The sequence below is a fragment of the Theobroma umbraticum genome, unplaced genomic scaffold (assembly GCF_002168275.2).
Source record: "Theobroma umbraticum cultivar Fairchild unplaced genomic scaffold, ASM216827v3 scaffold_86.0, whole genome shotgun sequence".
Taxonomy (NCBI): Eukaryota; Viridiplantae; Streptophyta; class Magnoliopsida; order Malvales; family Malvaceae; genus Theobroma; species Theobroma umbraticum.
The window spans coordinates 4,861,997-4,884,431 of record NW_018397263.1 but is presented as its reverse complement, the minus strand read 5'-3'; the positions used below and the strand labels follow the sequence as shown (position 1 = coordinate 4,884,431).

At 32.5% G+C, this 22,435-nt stretch overlaps 2 protein-coding genes across 3 annotated transcripts; one reads left to right on the top strand and one right to left on the bottom strand.

Moving 5' to 3' along the window:
* The first annotated feature begins 979 nt into the window (after window positions 1-979).
* Window positions 980-3,295, top strand: TBL8 (TRICHOME BIREFRINGENCE-LIKE 8). The gene is given in 6 exon segments (XM_021433386.2): window positions 980-1,596; window positions 1,995-2,149; window positions 2,152-2,178; window positions 2,181-2,382; window positions 2,477-2,635; window positions 2,891-3,295. Coding segments are annotated over 6 exon segments (1,254 nt in total). The 5' UTR covers window positions 980-1,213; the 3' UTR covers window positions 3,219-3,295.
* Window positions 2,901-13,532, bottom strand: LOC110420174 (uncharacterized). 2 transcript variants are annotated; one of them, XM_021433383.1, is made up of 19 exons: window positions 13,323-13,532; window positions 12,024-12,501; window positions 11,582-11,673; window positions 10,763-10,927; window positions 10,269-10,662; window positions 9,829-9,947; window positions 9,660-9,732; window positions 9,349-9,569; window positions 9,211-9,255; window positions 7,802-7,877; window positions 6,766-6,957; window positions 5,904-6,007; window positions 5,677-5,767; window positions 5,391-5,537; window positions 5,093-5,218; window positions 4,111-4,281; window positions 3,523-3,582; window positions 3,275-3,441; window positions 2,901-3,147 (listed from the first exon to the last, which is right to left on the bottom strand). In XM_021433383.1, exons 1-18 carry the CDS (start codon window positions 13,361-13,363, stop codon window positions 3,328-3,330), a joined length of 2,709 nt encoding a protein of 902 aa, XP_021289058.1. In that variant the 5' UTR covers window positions 13,364-13,532; the 3' UTR covers window positions 2,901-3,147; window positions 3,275-3,327. The 2 variants fall into 2 exon arrangements, with proteins under 2 accessions (XP_021289058.1, XP_021289059.1); XM_021433384.2 differs by having other exon boundaries at window positions 12,024-12,498; window positions 13,323-13,531.
* Window positions 13,533-22,435: the final 8,903 nt, after the last annotated feature.

Below are 22,435 nucleotides of genomic sequence, written 5' to 3'. Positions count from 1 at the left end.
CAAGGCATATTAATCTCATGGACTTCATCCAATTAAACTTATAATTCATTATAATTGATGTCTTATTGAAGGAAAACTTCTAATCATTCAACATGAATAATATTTTTGCATGATTAAAATCATGTCTTAACTAATCCCAATTGGCAGCAGAGCTCATCCCAACACATATTGCAGAAGTGAGAGGAGGTGATCTCCTTATCTAAAAGAGAGTTACTCCTTATAATTAATTTTCATTATCAATAAAATTATTTGATTATAAAAAAAGACTTAAATGTTAAGTAAGTGTTATAGTAGTTTAGAAAGACAAAGTTGTAGTTCAAACTCAAATACTAACATTGAAAGATAATTGTATCCATCAATTTTTGCATATTTATTGGGTTGTAATTTGATGCTAAACAATGATGATATCTATGACAATAATAATCTAAAGGACAGGTTTGCAATGTAAGAATATTCTACAAACAAACTAAGGAGTATAGGATTTCCAATTAGCAAATACAAAGTTTAATAAACAATGCAGATTAGCGCATAATATTTGAAGGATTAAACAATGCTTATAGCAATACATCTTTAGAATTTCGGCATGTCTCTCTTTAAGTCTTAGACTAGTTAGCATTAATGAACAAATTATATATATATATATATATATATATATTTATTTATTTAAAGTCTTAAGTCCGAATTTGGTCTCCTCCCTTGTACTTTCTTCTTTGTAGCAAAAAAAAAAATTATTCTATTGCTAATTCAACAGCCAAGTTACATTGTAAGAAGGAGGAACTGTGTAAATTAGTTTGTAAGTATTAAATAAATATATCCTTATCTTAAATAAGCTAGCTTGGTCCTCCAAAGTATGTGAAATATATAGGTAGACAATTATGAATTTGATAACATTGAAAGAGAGTATTGACTGACCAATAAATTTCGATAGATAAATTTTTATGTTATGAACTTTAAGTAAATAGAAGATAAGATGAGTGTTTAAACTTTTCAATAAACTTGGTTTTTTAATTAAAAATATTTATCTGGGTACTAAGATTGAATTCATACTCTTGACAATAAAAACATAAACATCCAGCGCACAAGTAATGAGAAAAGTGGTGCGTCGTGCACGTTTTCTCAAAACCTCCTATAATTAGCAAAGCAAATTTACAACCCCAAAGCTCTTATTATACGTTTCTCTTTCAAAGTAAAAACTCTTCTTCTTCCTCTTCTTATGGATCAAGTGACGACTCCAACAAGGCACCAACTTCCCTCTACCCCTGTCATAATCAAGAGAGAACTTTGCTATGCTCTGTTTTTTGTCTTCATCTTAATCTCTTCTGTCGTTGTTTTCAACCTCGGCGGCTCCTCAGAACAACTCGTTTTTTGCCGTTTTGGTTTCTTCCCTCAGAAACTAAAGCCAGACCAACACAGACCATCCTTAGGAGCTTGTGACTATTCTTATGGCCGATGGGTTCGGGACGAGAATTATCCAATTCAGTTGTACGATGAAAACTGCCCGTTTCTTGATCCTGGTTTTCGCTGTCGTCAGAATGGAAGAACAGACGTTGAGTATCTGAAATGGAGATGGCAACCCGATGGCTGTGACCTTCCTAGGTATGAAGCTTATCGACAACTTGTAAAGGATACTTGTTCATGCGTGATTCTATCCTTTCTTTTCCTTGTCCTTACCCTTTCTTTCCTTTCTCTTTCATTCTTTCGCGCGTTATGGTTTTGGTGCATTCTCTCAGGCGCTCATAAGACTGCAAGATTGATTGTAGCTAAGATTCTTTCTGTGTTCATGGATAATTTCTTACAAATAATGTTGAACGAAAGTTTTATCTTTTCTGCTGAACTATTTGATGGACAGATACTGGCATGTGCTCTTCTTTTTAATCCCTAACCATTCATATGAACATCTGATCCTGATGCCTTTTATCATACCACTTCTTGGCCTTCTGCTCGCCCTTTCCTGAACCCCTCGGATTGTTTTGGTTCTTTTCTTTCAATCTCAGATTCAATGCTAGCGAATTCTTGGAAAGGAGTCGAAATGGACGGGTGGTGTTCGCAGGCGATTCCATCGGAAGAAACCAGTGGGAGTCCCTGATATGCATGCTAGCTCAGGCAGTTAACAACCGGTCTACAATTTTCGAAGAAAATGGGAGCCCCATAACAAACACAAAGGTTATCTTTCCATCAAGTCCAAGACTACAACCTTACGGTTGAATACTACAGAACACCTTTCCTAGTTATCATCAATCGCCCGCCTAAAGATTCCCCAGCTCATGTCAGAGTAACCATTAGGGTAGACGAATTGCACTGGTATTCCAGACGCTGGGCGGGGGCAAATGTTCTAGTCCTCAATACAGGGCACTGGTGGAATAAGGAGAAAACTGTTAAGATGTATGGATTTCTTGCTCTCCATGGCCTCCGTTTCTTGATAGCAATTGCTGCCTTTATCTGCCACAAGAAAATTACAGACATTTGCATTTTTCAGGGGCTGTTATTTTCAGCAAGGAGGGAAAGTGAACATGACAATGGATGTGATGGAAGGGTTTCGAAGGTCTCTCCAAACAATCAAGTCATGGGCGACCAAGAATTTAAACCCAGAAAGGAGCCACGTTTTTCTCCGCAGCTATTCACCAGTACATTACAGGTAAGCAAACTTTGGGTCCTGGGTTTTGTATTTATCTTTTTACGAATATGGCAGTTAGGAACTCGAGTACCTAACTACTAAAGTGCCAGCAATGGCTATATCTATTATTGCATGAGCTAAATGACTGCATTTACAGGACAAATATAGGATCAATGTGTGAGGGTTTACTTTAATGAGTATATATTCAATCTATTTCTTGGAAAATAACAGCTTAAAGAGCAGCAATTTAACGAGTATTTTATGTGTGAAGTGCAGGAATGGCTCATGGAATGAAGGGGGCCTGTGTGATGCTGAAATGGAACCAGAAGAAAACTACACGATGCTTAAGGCTGAGCCATGGAATAATAAATACATTTCTGATGTAATCAAACAAATGAAATATGGGAACTGGAAGGTTCAGTTGTTAAACATTACATATCTGACAGAGTTCAGGAAAGATGGTCACCCGTCAAGGCACCGTGAGCCAGGTACTCCTGCTAATGCTCCACAAGACTGCAGCCATTGGTGCCTACCTGGGATACCAGACACATGGAATGAACTTCTCTATGCTCACCTTGTGTCAATGGGATTTAGAACCAAGTGATGACCAAACTGAGAATTAGACCAAAAGAAGAAACAAAAATGGAAATCATCTGTTACCCTATATGAGGATTGTTTCGATTTTAAGGGCTGTACAAGATCTCAACTGCTATTCAGGCATCTTCCTCCAAATTTTCTTCACAGTCCACTTCACTGGTTTCCATTTCCTTCACTTTCTCAAGCTGCCTCAAGAGATCTAGCCTTTCAGATCCATAAGTGGATGGTATCTGCCATGAAACAAATTGTTAAAGCTTGAGAAAAAGAGGTTCAACACCTCAAGCAAGACATAAACAAGAAGGATGACACACCAGAGCTGGGACATATCTTTGAATGGCAGCCAAAATGGCGGCATGCCCAACAGCAGTAACCTGCAGGACACAATTCATCCGTCAGATTTAAGGCACAATATATCAATGATAAATTAAAGTGTAAATAAAAGGAGACTGGAAATGTAGCAAAAAGCTGTATTTTTCTCTGGTTGTGTACAGGTGATTGAGGCTCTATCCCTTATTAATTCTCTTTTCATTTAAGGATCATCAAACCGTACTTACCTGATATACCATATTGCTAGATGTTTACGCTTCAGTACTTTTGATAGTTAACAAGTAAAAAAAGAAACTTATGTCAGAGAAACTTGGAAGTAGTAAAAGAAAAGTTGTGTTAACAAAGACTTGCAGATAAAATAGTAGGAAGAGTATTCTCTCTGAACTCAAATTTCAACCCCCAACTCATGTGGTCAAATTATTAGCAAAATTGTTGCTCTTTATTGACCCGAGACGATGATTTAAGCTAAGGGTCAATGATGGACTTGTCATGCGGACTTAGAAAGACGAAAGTGATTGATCAACAATGCATTGGCAGACACGATGTTGACAGAATGATGTATTAGAACTTACAGGAAGAAGCATTAGAACACCAATTGGAACAACTGATGCTAAGTCAGTTAGAGTTCTCTGGAGGGCTTTCTTTTCTTTCTCCGCTAATTCATCCCCTATCAAGACCCTTCTAAGCAACTCCATTGCAGCAGCAACATCAATGGCTAGAAGCTGAGTTCCTTGGAAGACATCCTGCTCATTGGTAAATGACTCAGATGATAGCATTCAAGAGAAAATGGGCAATGAGTTCTCAACTTGAAACCGTGATTGTATACAGCACAAAGTATTCAATCATAACATATTGATGAAGAATTTCAAACAATTAAAACTAAACATTAAACAAAGTGACCTCATCAGGGGATCAGAAAAATCTAGGCTTATAAATCTTCTCAGCTTTAATCAAAAAAGAGGGAAAAAAATGCATTTGCTATCCACAAAGTTATTTTGAATATAGTTACCGTAAGTGTAAAACCTACTTCAACATGTTTTATATTCCCATATCAAAGTCATATAGTACAGAGAAGAGATACGGAAAACAATTAAGCATCCTAACTTTAAATAAGAGAAACAGTTTTAGCATACAGAATAAAAAACAGAAACCAGATTTAGAGCAGACAGTATCACCAAAGTTTTCACAAAACGAGCTTAAACATGTTTGATGCCAGTAGGAGACAACTTAGGCACTAAACAGTTGTACAGTTTATGAGGTATCACTAGAGAAAAAAAATCATATGTTAAACTTTAAGATGCAGAAAGTTCCTCTGGCCTTAAACCAATCCAAATAAGCTCTATCATGGGTAATTTAGAAAAGTATTAAAAGAAAGATTAGTTTAATTGGTCAAACTAAATTTGGGCATGAGAAAATTGTAGTGATTGAAAATAAGCAGAAAAAAGTTTCAACAGAAAGTTGGAAGAATGCATGTGAATTAAAGCTAGAGCGACCACAAGTGCTAATTATACAAAAATAATATTTGATTTATGGAAATCCTCAAGATACTCATACCGTGGTTGTTTCTTTTATCTTGTTCAATGATTTTTCAATGACACTTTCTTTCTTCTGGACCTCAACCAATTGAGCACAACCAGCATCATCAGTAGTGATATGATTACCTTCTCTAACCTTAATATCCTGAATAAAGTTAAGAAAGGAAAAGCAAATTAGAAAGCATGCGTGAAGAATCAAGCCATTGTGAAGGTCCATAGCATATCATGCATCAACATGTTTCGTGTTCTTATAACGGTGGAATCTTTTATAGTGAAATTACAAAAGTATAACTGGTTTGCAGGTTGAGCCATATCACCTCATATGCTGACTGATCTGCACTTCTTTTAACACGTTTCTCAAGCTCAATTAGTTCATTCCTCAATTGCTCAAAACGACGGATTTCATTTTGTTCTGAATCAGCAATGCAAATATTTGAAGTATTCTCCTCAATAAATTCATTCCCCTGCATGCAACAAAATTGCAAATAGCTTTATTAGATAATGCCAACAGATTCCAACAGCATAATAAAGTGCAAGTCTGATACTAAAAAAGAACAACATGACAAACAAATGTCAAATGCTACTTGCTAAGACAAGTTATACCAATTTCTCGACAGCTGATGACTGAGTGTCAGGGTTCCTAATTGGAGGGCGTGTTAACAAGCTCCATAATCCACGAGAATTATTGACAACTCTAAGAGGAAAAAGATATAATAAATAAGATAAAGTAAAGAGCCAAGAGTAGCAGAACCCTGATATAATTGAATTAGGATTTAACATCAGTTCCAAGAATGTAAACAACAGCTATAGTCTACTGCAGAAGTTGCTACCTGTTACTTCTATCATTTGTTACAGTAGCACTCTTTCTGGGTTTTGTCTTTGGGTACTGTTGCTGCTCACCAACAGAGGACTGAGAACTACCATCACCATCATCCTGAATGAGAAAAATGATTCTTTACATGAACTAAGCTCTCAAAATGCTGTATAGGGTGTATATAAATACAAGATTCAGGCATGAAGCGCCATTTAAAAATCTAACACACATAACATGAAAAAAAAATTCCATAATTTTCACCTTAATTTCAATTTGAACTCAACTATTTAGATTGTTGCAAAGCCAGCCCAATAATTTACCAAAATGGAAAAGCCAGTCCTGTAGTCTATGGTAAATGTAGTGCTACCCTGCAACTAAAGCCATGAAATAAATTATCCTAATTTGCAAACACACATAGCAATAAAATTGCTTTGATGTCAATATTCTTGGCCATGCCCCCAAGAGCACTTCTATTGACGCAAAAGGCAAGCATTTTTCTGCTGTTTGAGGCACTGAAAAGACATCTTGCCATCATGCCATTAATTGATATTAATGGTAGGATTATATCACAAAAGAATAAGACTAGACAGCTGACACTGCAGATTTCTAGCTGATGTCTTGCTATAAAAATTTTGATTTTTTTTTTTTTTGAACTAGGTGTAGCTTGGAGCGAAAATAATAAAAACAACAAATATTCAGGGAGGAAAAAAGAAGCAACGGCATGCCTTGCAGTAAACTATAACAAAATCCACATGAAGTTGAACTCACAAGAGAGTTTATACAAAGTAGAGTAATGCATATTGAAGGCATACTAGAATACATGGTATTCAACAAAAACAAGAATAACTATTAAGAGGAGGGGGGGACTAGGAAGAAACCTGTCGAAAGAAAGCTTCTTTTGCTCTGAAAGATGCTTCCAAAAATTCAGCCTCTTTCTTTAACTTCCTTATTTTGTCAAGGTCAGAACAAGCTGCTTTTAATTGCTCTTTCCCAGAGTAAGAACTTGAAACGTGCAACTGTTGAAGCAAGTTTTCCAGTCTTTTTAGAGCTTCTTCAACACTCTCTAATGCCTGAAACCAACATAATGTCACTGCATTATCAGAACCATTTAACAAGTTTAAAATAAAGACTCATGTGTTGATTAAAATAAAGACACATGGACTGGGGGTACTACGGGAGCAACAGTCCCATTCAGACAAGTCATAACAGACAGCAAGATGAGAAAGAAGAAAGCAACTATGTCATTTACTTCGAACATATGCTAAATTCCAGCAGCATGAATCTAGAAATAATTGAATTCAACACAAATGGTTACATGGTTCTGAGTTATCTAAAGATCAACCTAGGACATTATGCTGCAGTACAGTTGATTGATAGAATGACTTTGTAACAACTACTAGTCTATATTAGATAGCAATTTTCCCATGTTTATGCTTCTAGTTTGTATGTGTTTCTGATGGATTTTCTATCATCATTTCTTCTCAGTGGTGCTCTGTTGTTCAAAGAAAAAACTACAACCAAAAAATTTCAGGGACTTCTATTTTCTTTTTGCTTTAATTAAGACATTTTATCATCTGTTCGCTCTCTTACTCATGTATATGAATGAAAAACAAACCAAATAATAAGCCTATCTACCAATGCAGCTGAACAACAGAAGATCTAGTGCACATAGAAGCCAAAACCAAGAAAAAGGATGGGATGTGGTAACATCATCCAAGCGTTCTGTGAGTACAAATGCTTTGACATCCTAAGTTTCATAAGCAAAAAGAGGAAGCAGTAAGAACAGATCTAGCTAAAGCATATGCCCACTGTGACTCAAACGTTCACCATTAGCACCAGCACAGGCACAGTAGCAAGTTCCAAACTGCATATTATTTGTTTACAAATTTAGTTTCAAAAGGCAAAAGGGAGAACCTTGTCAAAGGAATCTGACTCTTTGTCTGTTGCTAATCCAGTCCTACCAACAGAACTTGTCTCCACCATTTCCCTTCTGCATCACATTTTTTCAGGAGGTATAATTAGCAATTAGCAATCATTAAAAAAAAAGTGCCAATGTCCAATGAACACTTGTTACCATAAGAATATGTTAAAAGGTAGTAAACACAATATGCAGTGACTAAGCTGGTGCTAACCATATCCTTTTTGCACAACTTAAAAATAAATAAAATAACTATAAAAAAATAAAATGAAAATCATCCCTGTAAAAAAGTACAAACAAAATGCAAAGTACATGCTAGCATTAATAAATCACATAAAATACAATTGTGGTTGCCCTAGCATCAACAAGATCAGATGCTCTATAATGCAGAAAGAAAGGGAGAAAGAAGGAAAAAATATATACAAAGATCTTACAAATTTAAGGATACTGGAAAGATAAAGAAATATCACAGCTATTGACAATAGACGGCGGCAATGCATACCCATGACCAGTAATAGAGCAACAGGTTGCCCTATAGTTGAATCACACTGCCAAATATTCATTAAGTCTGTGGGAATTTCTTTGCCTTGTTTTAGCATTAAGTATTGCCTATGAGATGATTGAGCATCTTAATGAACTATCAGCAACATCAAACAAACATCTTATTGGATCAAGTCCATGTAAGATCATAACAAACCACATCATAATGTACTTGGATGCCCCCAAAACTAGCACTGATTTTATTGATTCAGCAAATACAAAGAAATGACCAAGAGAACACGAGGATGAGAATTGTCCCTGTTGAAACCCAAAAAAGTCTTGGAAAAGGTATTCCCTCTAAAATCCTCTGCAAACATTTTTATAAATAGCTCGTTCGTGAACTTTCTTGAATTTTTATTTCTGCAGTGTGCCTTAGAGGCCTTTCCTCCATCTCAAACACAGAAAGCTTGTACCTTCTTTCCTCTCAATTGTTCCTAATTTCAGATATCTAATCATGTTTAATTGTATATTTACTCACTTCAGTTTTTGCTATAAGTTCATAAGCATAAATGCATTTCCTAATTTTTGCAGATAAATGAATGAATATATATATATATATATATATATATAAAATGATAGAAATTTTCTATCATGGATATCAAAATTTCAGTTTTTCATATTCTTCTCAGAAACTTATTTTCAGGTGGCCATAATTTATTTGGTTGACATGTATCCTATTTTCAATTGACTGATAGACATTTTTAAAATGGGATCTACATTATATGTATGAAAAATCATAGCAAGCATGCATGTGTTCTGCATATGAGTTTGCACGCTCATGTGGTTGACTGGTTGGAGTTCTGTGTGTGAGAGAGAAGGGAGGGGGCAGGGGAAGACTACGTTAGGTTAAGCACCCATAACTTACTCTGGTATCCCGAGTTCTTTCATGCACTCCATCAACTTGTTGTGCCTAAACAATAAAGATAGCAATGCTTTCTTCAAATTACTTAACAGAGATCAGCTATAAATTGGTTTTCAACTAATGAACCATAAACTCCTTTACCCTCTAGACAGGAACCTTGCAGCCTTAACATTAGAAGGATTTTCCAGCCATCTACTGTATTTAATAAAGCTCTGCGTCCAATGAGAGCAAACATCCAACGCTTGGGAAATAGCTTTAATATTAGGAGGACCTTCCCGTTGACTTTTAAGACCATGAGACTGTTTTGCTGTGCCAACATTGCTAGGATAAAAAGGAAGCCAGTCTAGCTCTTCGCACACAACCTAATGGATTAAAAAGTATGATGAGACATTGTATTCCATCATGAAACATATTTTTCAAAAGGTAATTACCATACAACCATGCATGCTGACCTCTACATACAGTTGGTAAGAACTTATTGATGAAAGTTGAGGATAGTATAGTACACTGCCACCTATTAGGTACCTGCGACAAAAAGGACATTAAATTAAATGTGCAACTTAACCATTGAAAACCAATCCAATCATGATAGGGGGAAAAAGTTGCTGTATTCGAAAATACCTAATGAAGCCTCCAACAGGGTCATCTATAACATCAAATCCATTAGCAGATAAAAAAGCCTGTGTATTTCTGCCTAAGGCTATAAAGAACCCAAAAATGGTCAAATCCCTCTCCAAGACCTGCAGGAAATTCATTTAACTTTCAATGAAAACCTCTACATAAATAAAAAGAGATACATTACATACGTGATATGTAACAGTCCTCCAGCTTACTTTAAATTATTTCACTTCCTCCTTGAATCATCATGTTTTTGCATTTTATCCATCATTTTCTAAATAGATGTGGGGTTTAAAGCCTTATAAATCTCATATTAACATGTTCAGCCTAGACAGATATAGACTTCTTAGCTTAGTTTAGAACCTCTGACCATGATGCCATTTTTAAAGGATGAAAAGACAACAGGATGTCTCAAAATCTAGACATAAACTTTCACTCCAAACCTCAATGCTTTCAGATGTTGTTAGCCTTGACCATATTTTCTCTCTATCTATAGCTTGCTGCAGCTGCTTCTGTACAAGATCGACCCAGAAAATAACCTCCTCTGAATCTTGATCATTTTCCACTCTGCATGCTGCAGCTCGGGGACCAAAATGGACAAGAAATTCTCTGCATAGACCAATATCCTTTATAGAATGATAAGCTTGGTGTATGGGAATGAAATCAACCAGCATGTCCATCAGTCTACCACTTAAGTCTGGAATCATGGAAAAGAAATGAGAACAGGAAATTTTAGCAGGACCAAGTTTTGTGATCGCAGCAACACAAGTCAGCGCAAGCATGAGAAGAGTTTTGTCACTTGAACTTCCTGCACCCAAGGGCTTGCCTTTCCCACACCTGGGAGCATATTAAAAGTTAGCATATCATCACAACCTTCACAAGTATCAAGAGCTTCATAGAGAGCCTCACATGAAGAAGCAAGGAGGTGATTACTTACGCATCAGTGGCAGCAGTGTACCGTAGATCTCCTTCAAAATAATGTACAAAAGAGATAACCACAGCTGGAACTTGCTCAATCCAAAACCAGTCATATGCTTCAGGTTGCTTAGCTGATAATTTCTCCCTGATTAAGCTCTCCAAGGGAGCAGATTGACGCAACAAACTGCACCAATGTGATTATTAGAAGATGCTGAAAATTCGATATGAAAAGGGAAGTAATAAAAATAAGTTCGCAGAAAACTAAACGATTAGAGTTGATTAAAAATACAATAATGACCATCATAGAAACAGAGTTTTTTTACAAAAGTAGAGAAAGGGCAGAGAAAGACAATAAGCCTCCTTCAGCAAAACTTCATAGAATGAATTTCTAATGCCACCTATTACATAGTCTGCCTCCATGATTAAAGCAAAGCACAAAAGATTGCTCCTAAATTACCAAACATTATCCACTTCACATTTCACAACACAGCATAATTGCCTTTTACCATTTTGTTCTACAGAAATAACTAATTATGTAACAACCAGAGGAGACCAACTTAGATATTTAAATCATTAAGACCCCATTGTCAAATTTGTAATTTGAAATGCTGATTATAACACAAACCATATCAAAGTTGAAAAAACAATCAGATTTTCTTATTGCATAATAAGATGAAAAGTGTTTATATAAATTGATGATACTTGTGATAAATAGGTAAATACACGTGTCTGTGTGTTTATAAAGACTTGAACAGCAACAAAAAGGCCTATATTTGAACAAGATCTGGGACAAGTATCAATGAGCTACATGACATACAAAAGACATGCAATGCAGTACCTTCTTTGGACAAAAACATTTATATCCCTGTCTCTACTATCACCCCGGCATGAAATCTCACTCGCAGCTTGCAATAGGGAATACACAGCAGCCTGAGCAAAAAAAAAAAGGATTATTTAGGTAGCTTAAATGATACTTGAGATGGAAACATACATAATTTATGTGTGTATTAGCATAAGAAAATAAAATGCTTTAAAACTGTGCTGATTTATTTAAACAAGGTTAGATGTAAATAAATAAAGAAAAAGAAAGATGCTCAAAATAATAAGTCACACCTCTAAGTTGGGTGAGGAGACTGTATATTTAAAATAAATAAACAACATTATAAAAGAAAAAATGACAAATAATTCTTCTAAGAACCACACCATGAGAGCTGGTAGAACTAAAGCAAGCATCAAATTAAACACATAAATAAAAGCTCAAAGAATGAACCACAACAAACCTGATAAGAGAGTGTTTTCACCCATGCGTTCCTATCTACACCAAGCCAGGCCGTTGAAAACCAAGACATTTTTGATAATGAGCCTTGTTCTTTGATTGCTAGCTCAAAAACCCTGGCGGCATCATGTAGAGATTGAACAAGCCCATTACTATAATCTTCACCCTGCAGTGACTGATTTAATTTGACCATTATCTCATCTACATCAGTACTTGTACTTGTTTGTGGACTTCCATTGACAGTAACACCATCTTCAGCTGATGCAAGAGGAGAATGGAGTCCCTTCCTTCTTGATTTACAAAGGGCTGAAAAAGTTTTCCTATAAGCCACCAGCCTGTGACTATCTGACAAAGTCTGCCGGATAAGACAGTTCTTCCTCAAATTACCCCAATTTGTCAACAGATAATCCAAGTTAGCAATTCTTTTGCAACAAACATGGGCTCCAAACGAATTCCGTGAAATCCATGGATTTGAAGACCTGCTAGAACACCAGAACCAGGAAGAAGCAAGCGTTTTCACACAGCATTCACAAAAGAAAAAAATATTAAGTGCAGGCAGACAACTTATTTCTTAGGGATGTTAGGTCCCAGAATTGTGCGTTTTCTTATTACTTTTCATCCTCCTTCTAGAGGGTTTCCAGTTTAATCTATACAACAGTAGGCAGCTCACAGTTCTTCCATTTATTCAATTGAATTAGCAACAATATGATCAATGGCAACTTATTTTTTTGAACTTCAACTTGGCAGCAACCCCTAATACCACATTGTCTATTTAAAAGGTTTAAACTTAAAATCTCAGTAAAACAGCCTCTTATTTCTAAGTGAATCACTAAATTCACAAATAATTCACTTAATTGTTAAACTTAAATGTCAACAAGCACAATTAAATAACAAAAATTGCTTTCAACAAACACTGCAATGAGCTTTGGTACTATTTTTTCCCTTTTTTTAAAAAAAAAAAAGGAGGAAATGAAAACAAAAAAAAAACAAGAAAAGCTATCGAGCTGTTTGGCTTGCAAAGAAAAGGGAACAATTCGACAGAAAGCTAACCTAAAAGAATCGATTAATCAATTAAGTGACAAGAAATTGTCTAAAGTAGTTCGATTCTTCTTCGCCTTAATCTGCCTTTTTCGGCCCCAAATATTTCACGAGAAAAACTATTTAAAAAGTTTCGATGGTTAATTTTATACGCAATTCTTACAAATAAAAATCTAAATTACTCAGCCAAAACCACAATTAAAAGATCGTTAAGTGAAAGCAGAAAATTAAGAAGAAGAAAAAAAAAGGAAGAATTTTAAATTACCTTAAAGATACGAAGCAGCGGTGGTGAAATTCAATCGACATGTACAAATTGCGAGGTAATCAATGGGAAAACTTTTGGAGTTTGGATTGCGGGAAAAATTGCAGGGAAAATAGTGTGGGAAGAAATGAAAAGAAGGAAGAAAGTGATGCTTTGAAGCGAGAGAAGAGGAGAGGCTGACGTGGCAGAGAGGGGAACCTGTTTCTATCCACAGACGTGGAGAAATGACTAGTCACAAAACAGATGTGTCGTCTCCTTTCCTTTTTGAAAATTGAAAAAATCCACATCGTCTGATTTGGGCGGGGTTTGGATCTTCTATACTTCGGCTTACGTGTAATGATTTCAAACCTTAGGCAAACTTCTGGCTCGTTTTTAAGCTTTGGTTTTGGTTTGGGCCCTCCTTCATTTCTCATGTCACCAAGACCGTTATCCAATTTGGGCTTTTTCCGGGTAAAAGTTTTAGGAACAAATTCTTTCAGGGGTGTTTGGTTTAGGAAAGTGCAAGATATTTCTTACAAGTTAAATGGTTGTAATGATTTTGTAGCATTTGGTTTGTAACAATAAAAAAGGAATGTGATTGCAATCAGCTAAGAGAATGTCATTCTCTTAGCTCACAAAGTGAATGTTATTTTCTCAGAGTTGAGGGAAAGTTAAAATTTTTTTCCTTAAATTATTCCTGACCTCTTCTTCTTCCTTCTTCCTCTTCTTTATTCTTCTACTTCTACCCTTCATTAAGTCGATTATTGCTGGGAAAGATTGGTGCAAGAAGAAAGGTGATAAAAAAAAAAAAGAACTAGATAAAAAAAAGTGGAGTTCTTTTTTGAGAAAAATTTATTTTTTTGATGCAAAAAATTGAAAGAGAAACACTTTAAATGGTTTAGAATCAAAGGAAATTTATTAAGGAATAGAGAGGATTTGAGAGGGAGAGGTGTTTTTGGCCACGAGAGATCTATCCATAGATTTTTCTTTGGATAATAAATTTATTATTCATGAGATAATTCTAAATATTATTTTTTTAATTTTTGTAAGTTTAAGGTAAAAATAAATATTTAGAAATTTTATATCTTTTAATATTTCAATAATTAATAGTAAAATATTGTATTATTTTTATCATGTTATTATTTATTATTTTAATATATGTAAAGTTGAAAAGTTAAAATTTTACATTAAACGATATAAATTTATTCAACTTTATATTTTTATACATAAGGGTAATTTTATAAAGCTATACTACATTCCTAGTAAAAAGGTTTTCAAATCAAACATTACAATATAATCTTTTCAGCAATCGCATTTCCTATAATCATTATTTTCCCATATTATACTAAGTATTGCAAAGTTATCTTTCCAACGATCATATTGTTAAATAAGATTTGAATATTTTATAATAGAGTTTGGATAAACATTAAATAAATAAAAATATGATCATCATAATTTAATTAACAATATATAAGTATTTTCAATTCTCCAAATGCTAATCAAGTTGAATAAATGATAAAGAGATTTTATTTGTAAACCAATTATGAAACTTTTCCCGAAAACGAAGTTTTTAGGTCCAAGTTGGAATTATCAAGAAAATTGTTATGAATATTTTTGTGAATATCCATTTATACTATGTACATTTAGATTTAGCTATAAATTAGATTAGATCAATTTTAGGATTTAATCCATCCATCTAATCTCTTAGTACCTATTTGGCTTAGTTTATTTTTAACTTATCTACTTCTTAAAAGTAAAAGCTGGATCAAACAGTATTTTATGAGAAGCTCTTAAAAAATAGTTTTTGTTTAAAAAATAAAATTTAAAAAAAAAACAAAAAAGCTCTTAATAGAAGCTTTCTCTTTTTTAAAAAAAAACAAAACAAAACAAGCTAACTTCTTAAGAAAGTTATTTTTTTTCCAAAAAGATCCTATCTCAAAAAATACCTCCTTTTCCTCTCCCTATCCATCTCCCTCTTCTTTCCTTTTTTCTATAAATCATCCTTTTAGGGTTTTTTTGTTTTATAAAGATTAAAAGAAAATAAAACCCAAAATTCAAAACTACATTCAGATATTATTTTTTTTCTTTCTGTTTTTTTTTTATTTTATTTTTTATCCTTCTTTGTTTGGCTTTGAAAACTTTTTTTATTGTTTGATATTTCTTAGTTTATTGTTTGATATGAAAATTATGTGATGTTTATTTGTTCTTAACTTTTTTCTAGTGTCTATAATATTTTTTAATTATGATTGAAATAAGTAATCAAATATGTCAATGGTTGTTGAGATAAATTAGAAGAAAATTGAAAAATCGATATTTGTACTCATTTGTGATAACTCAGTTTTAAAGAATTTTTTCTTTTAGGTATAATAATAGGCTGTACTACAAAAAAATTGAAATAAACTTTAATTCCTTTGACAACATGAATTGCAGAATCCTTGAACTTTTTAGCAATGAATTCAACATTTGAGCTAATAGTACCCAACAGATGATGTGGCACTCCTTGACAAAATAAATAACTCATTAAAAAATAAAAAATATATAAAAACCAAAACCTTCTTGTTCATAGAGGGAAACTTTATTGGTGAGGACACCAAGACCTTAACAGATTTGCATGGAATTAGCATTGATAATTTCAATAGGAAAATAGGTTGTCAAATCAATGGCATTGGATCCATTATTAATACCACCTTAGGTTTCCTTCATTATATGTAACATCAATTTTTTTCAACTCCAAAGGTCATAAATTTCAAGCCAATCTTTAAAAAAGCACAACAAATATTTTTTATATTCTTTTTTCATCTTTCAACAATTCCTAATATTTTAGGGAAAATTATATTTTTTTCACACTCATCTTTTTTTATTTGATTCAAATTTTTGTCTTGATTTATTCAATACCCTTTATAATAATTTTAATCAAACTTAAAATTTACATAAGTTGTTTTGTCAAAATGCTTATCTATAAAAAATAGCTTATAAAAAGTAAATTTAACAAACAGTTTTAACTTAATTTTAAAAGCTACTATTTTTCATAAGCGCTTTATAATAGATTTTAAGCTATAAAAAAGCCAAGCTAAACATGCTCTTAATATGATCTTTATCTTGTAAATTCAATCTAAATAAGTGGTTATTAACTATAAATAGACCTTTTCATTTCATTTGTAAACACACTTAAATAAGATCTTCTTACTCCCTCTAAATACTTTCTCTTATATTTCTCTTATAGTTATTCTTTTAAGATTATTTCATAACAAGTTATCAATACGATCCTCTGATCTCTCAAGTTTTGAAATTATTTTGTTTTTATCATCCCCAAGCGTTAAAAGGATTTCAATAGTTGGTCTTTAATTTCTAGTTATAATAAATCAAATAAGTGACTCGATATCTCTTTAATATTTTCATTCTTTAAAAATCAATATTAATATGAATTTTGCTATCATGTAGTATATATTTTATTTTGTCCATTGATCGAAAAGTGAATTTGTTATTATGCAGCTATGAATGAAAATCATGAATGTTCATTTCCTAAACTTAATGTGACAAACGAGTTACTAATAAAAAATTATAACTCTATTTATTCCATGAAGTGAGTATAATATTATTTAATAATTATAGTCATAGTCATGAATCCATCCATTCCTTGAAGTGATTGTAACATCATTTAGTAATTATGATCGCTATAATAGTGTACGCTATCATTATTTTTATTCTAAGGATAGTTTTACTATCAAAAGTAGATAGATACCTTAACCCACTGACCCACTAATAATGGATAATCCACCAAAAGTGGATAACCCGTAATAGATGGATCACCCATTAAAAATGGATGGATACTTGTAACCTATCAAAAATGGATGAATAATAAATAAACAAAAGTGGAAAGAATAAAAGGAATATAGAAAACGTATTGTTATTGATGTGGCATAAAAGACCATTAGTCACATACCTATTGTACTTTTTGAATTTTATCAAGCATCACTAAAAACTTTGTAATGATTTTAATCATGGTTAAGTTGATATAGCACATAAAGATGTTTGTCCATCCTAAAAAAGGAATTGATTATATGATTGGTAATGTATATATTCATTGTTAATTTTCTTGTCCTGAAAAAGAAATTGATCATTTGATTGATAATGGAAATACTCGAGAATGAACTTAATAGTAATTTATATATTTTAGCATATCTATATTATGAAGATGCTTTAATATGTTCTTATTATATTTAAATGATATGTTCTTATTATGTGTTTTAATTATGTATTTATTGTTCTTTCATATTAACTTGTAAATTTCTTATTATATATATTTTATTTTATTGAACAAAAATATGAATATTCATCTTGTTAGATCCAAGATCCATGATATAAATATGTCTTGCAAACATTATTACAATACACACTATATTTAAAGACAAGAAATATTTTTCCCACTTGACAATAGAAGAAACCAATGTCAATATAATATTTGGTAATACAAAATTAATTAAAAGCTTCAAAAAAGTCAATATTTTACTATCTTAAAGAACAAAATTTATAATAGAGGATATCTTATTTTCAACATCCCAAAGATATTTATTAAGTTTTAAATATATTCATCAAAATGGATGTCATATTGAGAGAATAAATGAAAAAAATACTTAATACCACTATATTACATATATTATTTCGAGTAACAAATGTGTGTTGAAAAAAAAATTACCCGTTCTATTATATGGATTTTACTATACAAATATTAGAATGATTAAAACTTATAGTATAATAAACCAGAAGCTTACTAATGATTTTAATACTTGGTATGACCGGTTGGACCATCTCAGATCAATAATGATGTAAAAAATTATTGAAAATTAATGTGATCATTTATTAAAAAATCAAAAGATTTTTCAATCTAATGAATTTTCATGTGTTGATTGCTTTAAGGCAAATTTACTATAAGGCCATCAATAGTTAAAGTTGAAACTACCTCCTTTACATTTTTTGAAACATATTCAGGGTGATATATGTGAATTTATACATCCACTGTGTGGGCTATTTAGATATTTTATAATTTTAATAAATGCATGACCAGATGGTCATATCAATTCTTATTATTAACTTGCAATTTGGCATTTGCAAGAATACTTGCACAAATAATTCGTTTGCGAGCATAGTTTTCTAATTATGCAATCAATATAATTTATCTTGAAAATGTTAATGAATTTACATCTCAAGCCTTTAATATTGTAAATTAGTTGAAATAACTGTTGAATAGCCTGTTGCTTACGTTCATACATAAAACAATTTAACAGAATCGTTTATTAAATACTTCTAATTGATTGTAAGGCCATTGTTTATGAAATCTAAACTCCCAATTTCTATTTGGGGGCATGTCATTTTGGATGTAGTAGCACCTATATGTATTAGACCAAATGAGTTATTATAAATCCTCCCTTATATAATTGGTTTATGATCAGGAACTAAATATTTCGCATCTAAAAATTTTTAGATGTGCAGTTTATGTTCTAATTACTTCACCAAAACTCACAAAGATGGATCCTCAAAAGAGGTTAAGAATATATGTTGGATATGAATCTTTATTTATAATTAAATATCTATAACCCTCAATAGGATATTTATTTATTACAAGGTTTGTTGGTTATCATTTTGATGAAATATTTTTTCCAACATTAGGGGGAAAAAATAAGCAACTGGAAAAAGAAAATTTATTGGAATGAATTATCATTATCTAGTTTTGATCTTTGTACAAATCACTATGAACTTGATGTTTAAAAGATAATTCTCTAGAAAAATATAGTAAATCAATTGCCAAATGCATTTACTAACCTAAAAAGAATAATTAAATCTTATACACCAACTACAAATACTCTTATTAGTATTAATGTCCTTGCAAGACAAGGCATGTTAGAAACGTGGAGATCAATCAGTTTTAAAGATAATATCCTCGAAAAGAAAAAGAACAAATATTCAAGATGATCAGAACGAGGAAGCAAAAACTTTAGAAAAGGCCTTTGACATAATGGATAAAAATTCTAAAAAAATACAAGTACTTGAAATCATTGAAAATACAGATATCTCAATAGATTATGTCATGATAAGAAAAGATGAAACTGAAATAAAATACACGTTAACAATATCTTTGTATATAATATGATGCTTAATATTATGAAAGAAAAACTAGAATCTTGAACTTATATTTATTGAAGAATACAAACATAGAAATGATTGGCTAATGTGGAAAGACACAATTAAGGGGAAATTGTATTTACTTGCAAAACATGAAGTTTTTGGACTTGGAGTCCATACATCAAATAGTGTAAAACCAATGAGATATAAATGGATATTTGTGCTAAAACGAAATGAGAAAAATGAGATTATGAGATTAAAAACACTATTGTCGCACAAGGTTTTATCTCAAGACCTAATATTGTGAGACATATTCTCTTGTGGTGGATGCAAGTACAATTCTATGTTAATTGGTATGGTAATAAATGAGAAGATTGAAATGCATTTAATGAATGTAGTTATAGCTTATTTATATGACTCACTTGATAACAATATCTATATAAAAATTCTTGAAGGATTTAAGTTTCCTGAAACTGACGTAGAACATCTAGCAAATAATTTCTTGGAGCAGGCTAAGCATCAAAGTCAAAACGAAAAGCCCAAAAGTCATAAATGGACATATTCATAATTTTAATATTTTCCTTATTTAGTTAAGAGTCTTACATAGGAATTATAAGTATAATATAATTTTTTTATTTAATTTACTTGTATTAGGACTTTAGGATAGTCATGTTCTAATTAAGAATAAAATATTTATTTTATTTAAATCTTTTGTTAATTATTCTAATTGTACAAGACAACTAAAGATAGAGTTTTGTTAGGACTTGGGCCTATAATACTATAAATAGGACCTTTAGATTTAGTTTTTGAATCATCGAATAATATTCTAAGTTCTTCTCTCAAAACTTAAGTTTAAAGTTTCAATATTCGAAACTTGGTTATTAAACTTAAAGGGCATAGTCAGGAGCTAGTTTTTATTTTCACGTTAACTTGTTGTGTCAGCTGGTATCAAAGCAGGAAAATCTCATCCAATCTAATGGCAAGTGACCCAATTATGGTAAGCAATGATTCTCATGTCGAAGATCGGGGAACTAAGACGTTGCGATCTATAATGCAAGATCAAGAGGTGGCATTGAGGGCTTTAGAGCAACGAATGGATCTCAGATTTCAGCATTTGGAACGACGCTTTGAAAAAATTACAAATCGACTTGATGCTCTAGGCGTAGATGCCAACAAAAACCAAAATGACGAAAAGCCACGTACAGGAGATGATGTAGCTTTTGGACAACCTATTAGTAGACCTGTTCCTACAAATGAGTGTAGACAACAAGTCTACATGGAAGATTCAGAAGAAAATGATGATTATGTTGCAAAAAGATATGCTGGATATGGAAAGAATGATTATGATGATAAAGATACGCACAATTTCAAATTAAAGGCAGATATTCCTTGCTTTAATAAGAGTCCGAATATTGAAGATTTTTCATATTAGATTGTGGAAATAGAAAGATTTTTCAAATATATGAAAATTCCAGAAAGAAAAAAGGTAAGACTTGTCACTTGTAGATTGAAAAGTGGGGCTTTTGCATGGTGGGAAAGGTTACAGTCTAGAAGGATCGTGAAGGGAAAGCACCAGTTAGAACTTGGTATAGGATAAAGCAATTGTTACAGAAAAATTTTCTTCCTCTTGATTATAAGCAGATTTTATTCCAACAATACTAAAAGTGCCATCAAGGTCAGAAAACTATGCATGAATATACTACAGAATTTATGGGACTAGCAGAGCAGAATGATCTAAGAGAGACTAAAAGGTAATAGGTTGCCAGGTATCTAGAAAGGTTGAAGCCAGTTATTAGAGACAAGATAGGGGTACAAGTATTACAAAATTTATCTGAAGCACGAAATATTGCCTTAGAGGCTGAATTGATGTTACAGGAAAATAATAGACTTAATTATTCTCTCAAAAGTTATAGTAGAGATAATTATAGAGCATCCAACAACAAGAATAAATTAGTTCATGATAGTTCTGGACGCAATGACTGGTGTAAAGAAGAGAAGGCAATTGGAAAGTAGAAAGTGACAGATGCGAAATAAGGGCATAAAGCTGCAAATCCCTATGCTAAACCAAATTCAGGGAAGTTTTTCAAATGCAATCAACCTAGTCATAGATCTAGTGACTATCCTCTCGAAAAAATAGTCTATGTGGTGGAACGAGAAGAAGAAGATGATGAGAGTTGTTGTGGTCCAAATGGGGATAATGACAAGTATGAGGATGATAATGATGGCCAGAACTATGTGGTGAGAAAAATGATGTTGTCTCCAAAACAAAAGAATAATACTCAACAACATCAATTATTTCGAACCAAGTGCACCATCACTAATCGTTTATTTTACGTGATTATTGATAATGGTAGTTGTGAAAATATTATTGGTAAGGATGTTGTGGATAGTTTCGGATTTAAAGCAGAGAAATAACCTAATCCATACACTATTATTTGAATTAAGGTAGCAAAAAAGATTAATGTAACAGAATGGTGTAAGGTGCCTTTTTTCATTAGTAAATACAAGGAAGAGATATATTTTGATATTGTGGATATAGATGCTTGTCACCTGTTACTTGGTAGACATTGGCAATTTGAAGTTATAGCATAGCATGATGGAAGAGAAAACACCTATAAATTGAAAAAGATGGCATAAAGATTACTTTATTACCAATAAAAGGAAGTGCCAAGACGAAAGCTTCTAAAGTGGAGGGGCGTACTTTCTTTATCTTTACTTATTCGAAGAATGAGATAAATACTACTTTCAAGGAGTCAAAAGAGGTGCACACTATGACTGTGAAATAGGTGTTGTCAATTGAAGAGGATCAGAAAATAATAAAGCATCCAGAAATAATCAAACCATTACTAGCAAAATTTAGTGAGGTGATGCTAAAAAATTTACCTGATGGTTTACCACCCATAAGAGATATTCAGCACTATATTGACTTGATTCCTGATGCTAGCTTTCCAAAGTTACCTCATTATAAGATGAGCCTAAAATAGAGCGTGATTCTCAAGAAAAAAGTGAAGGAATTA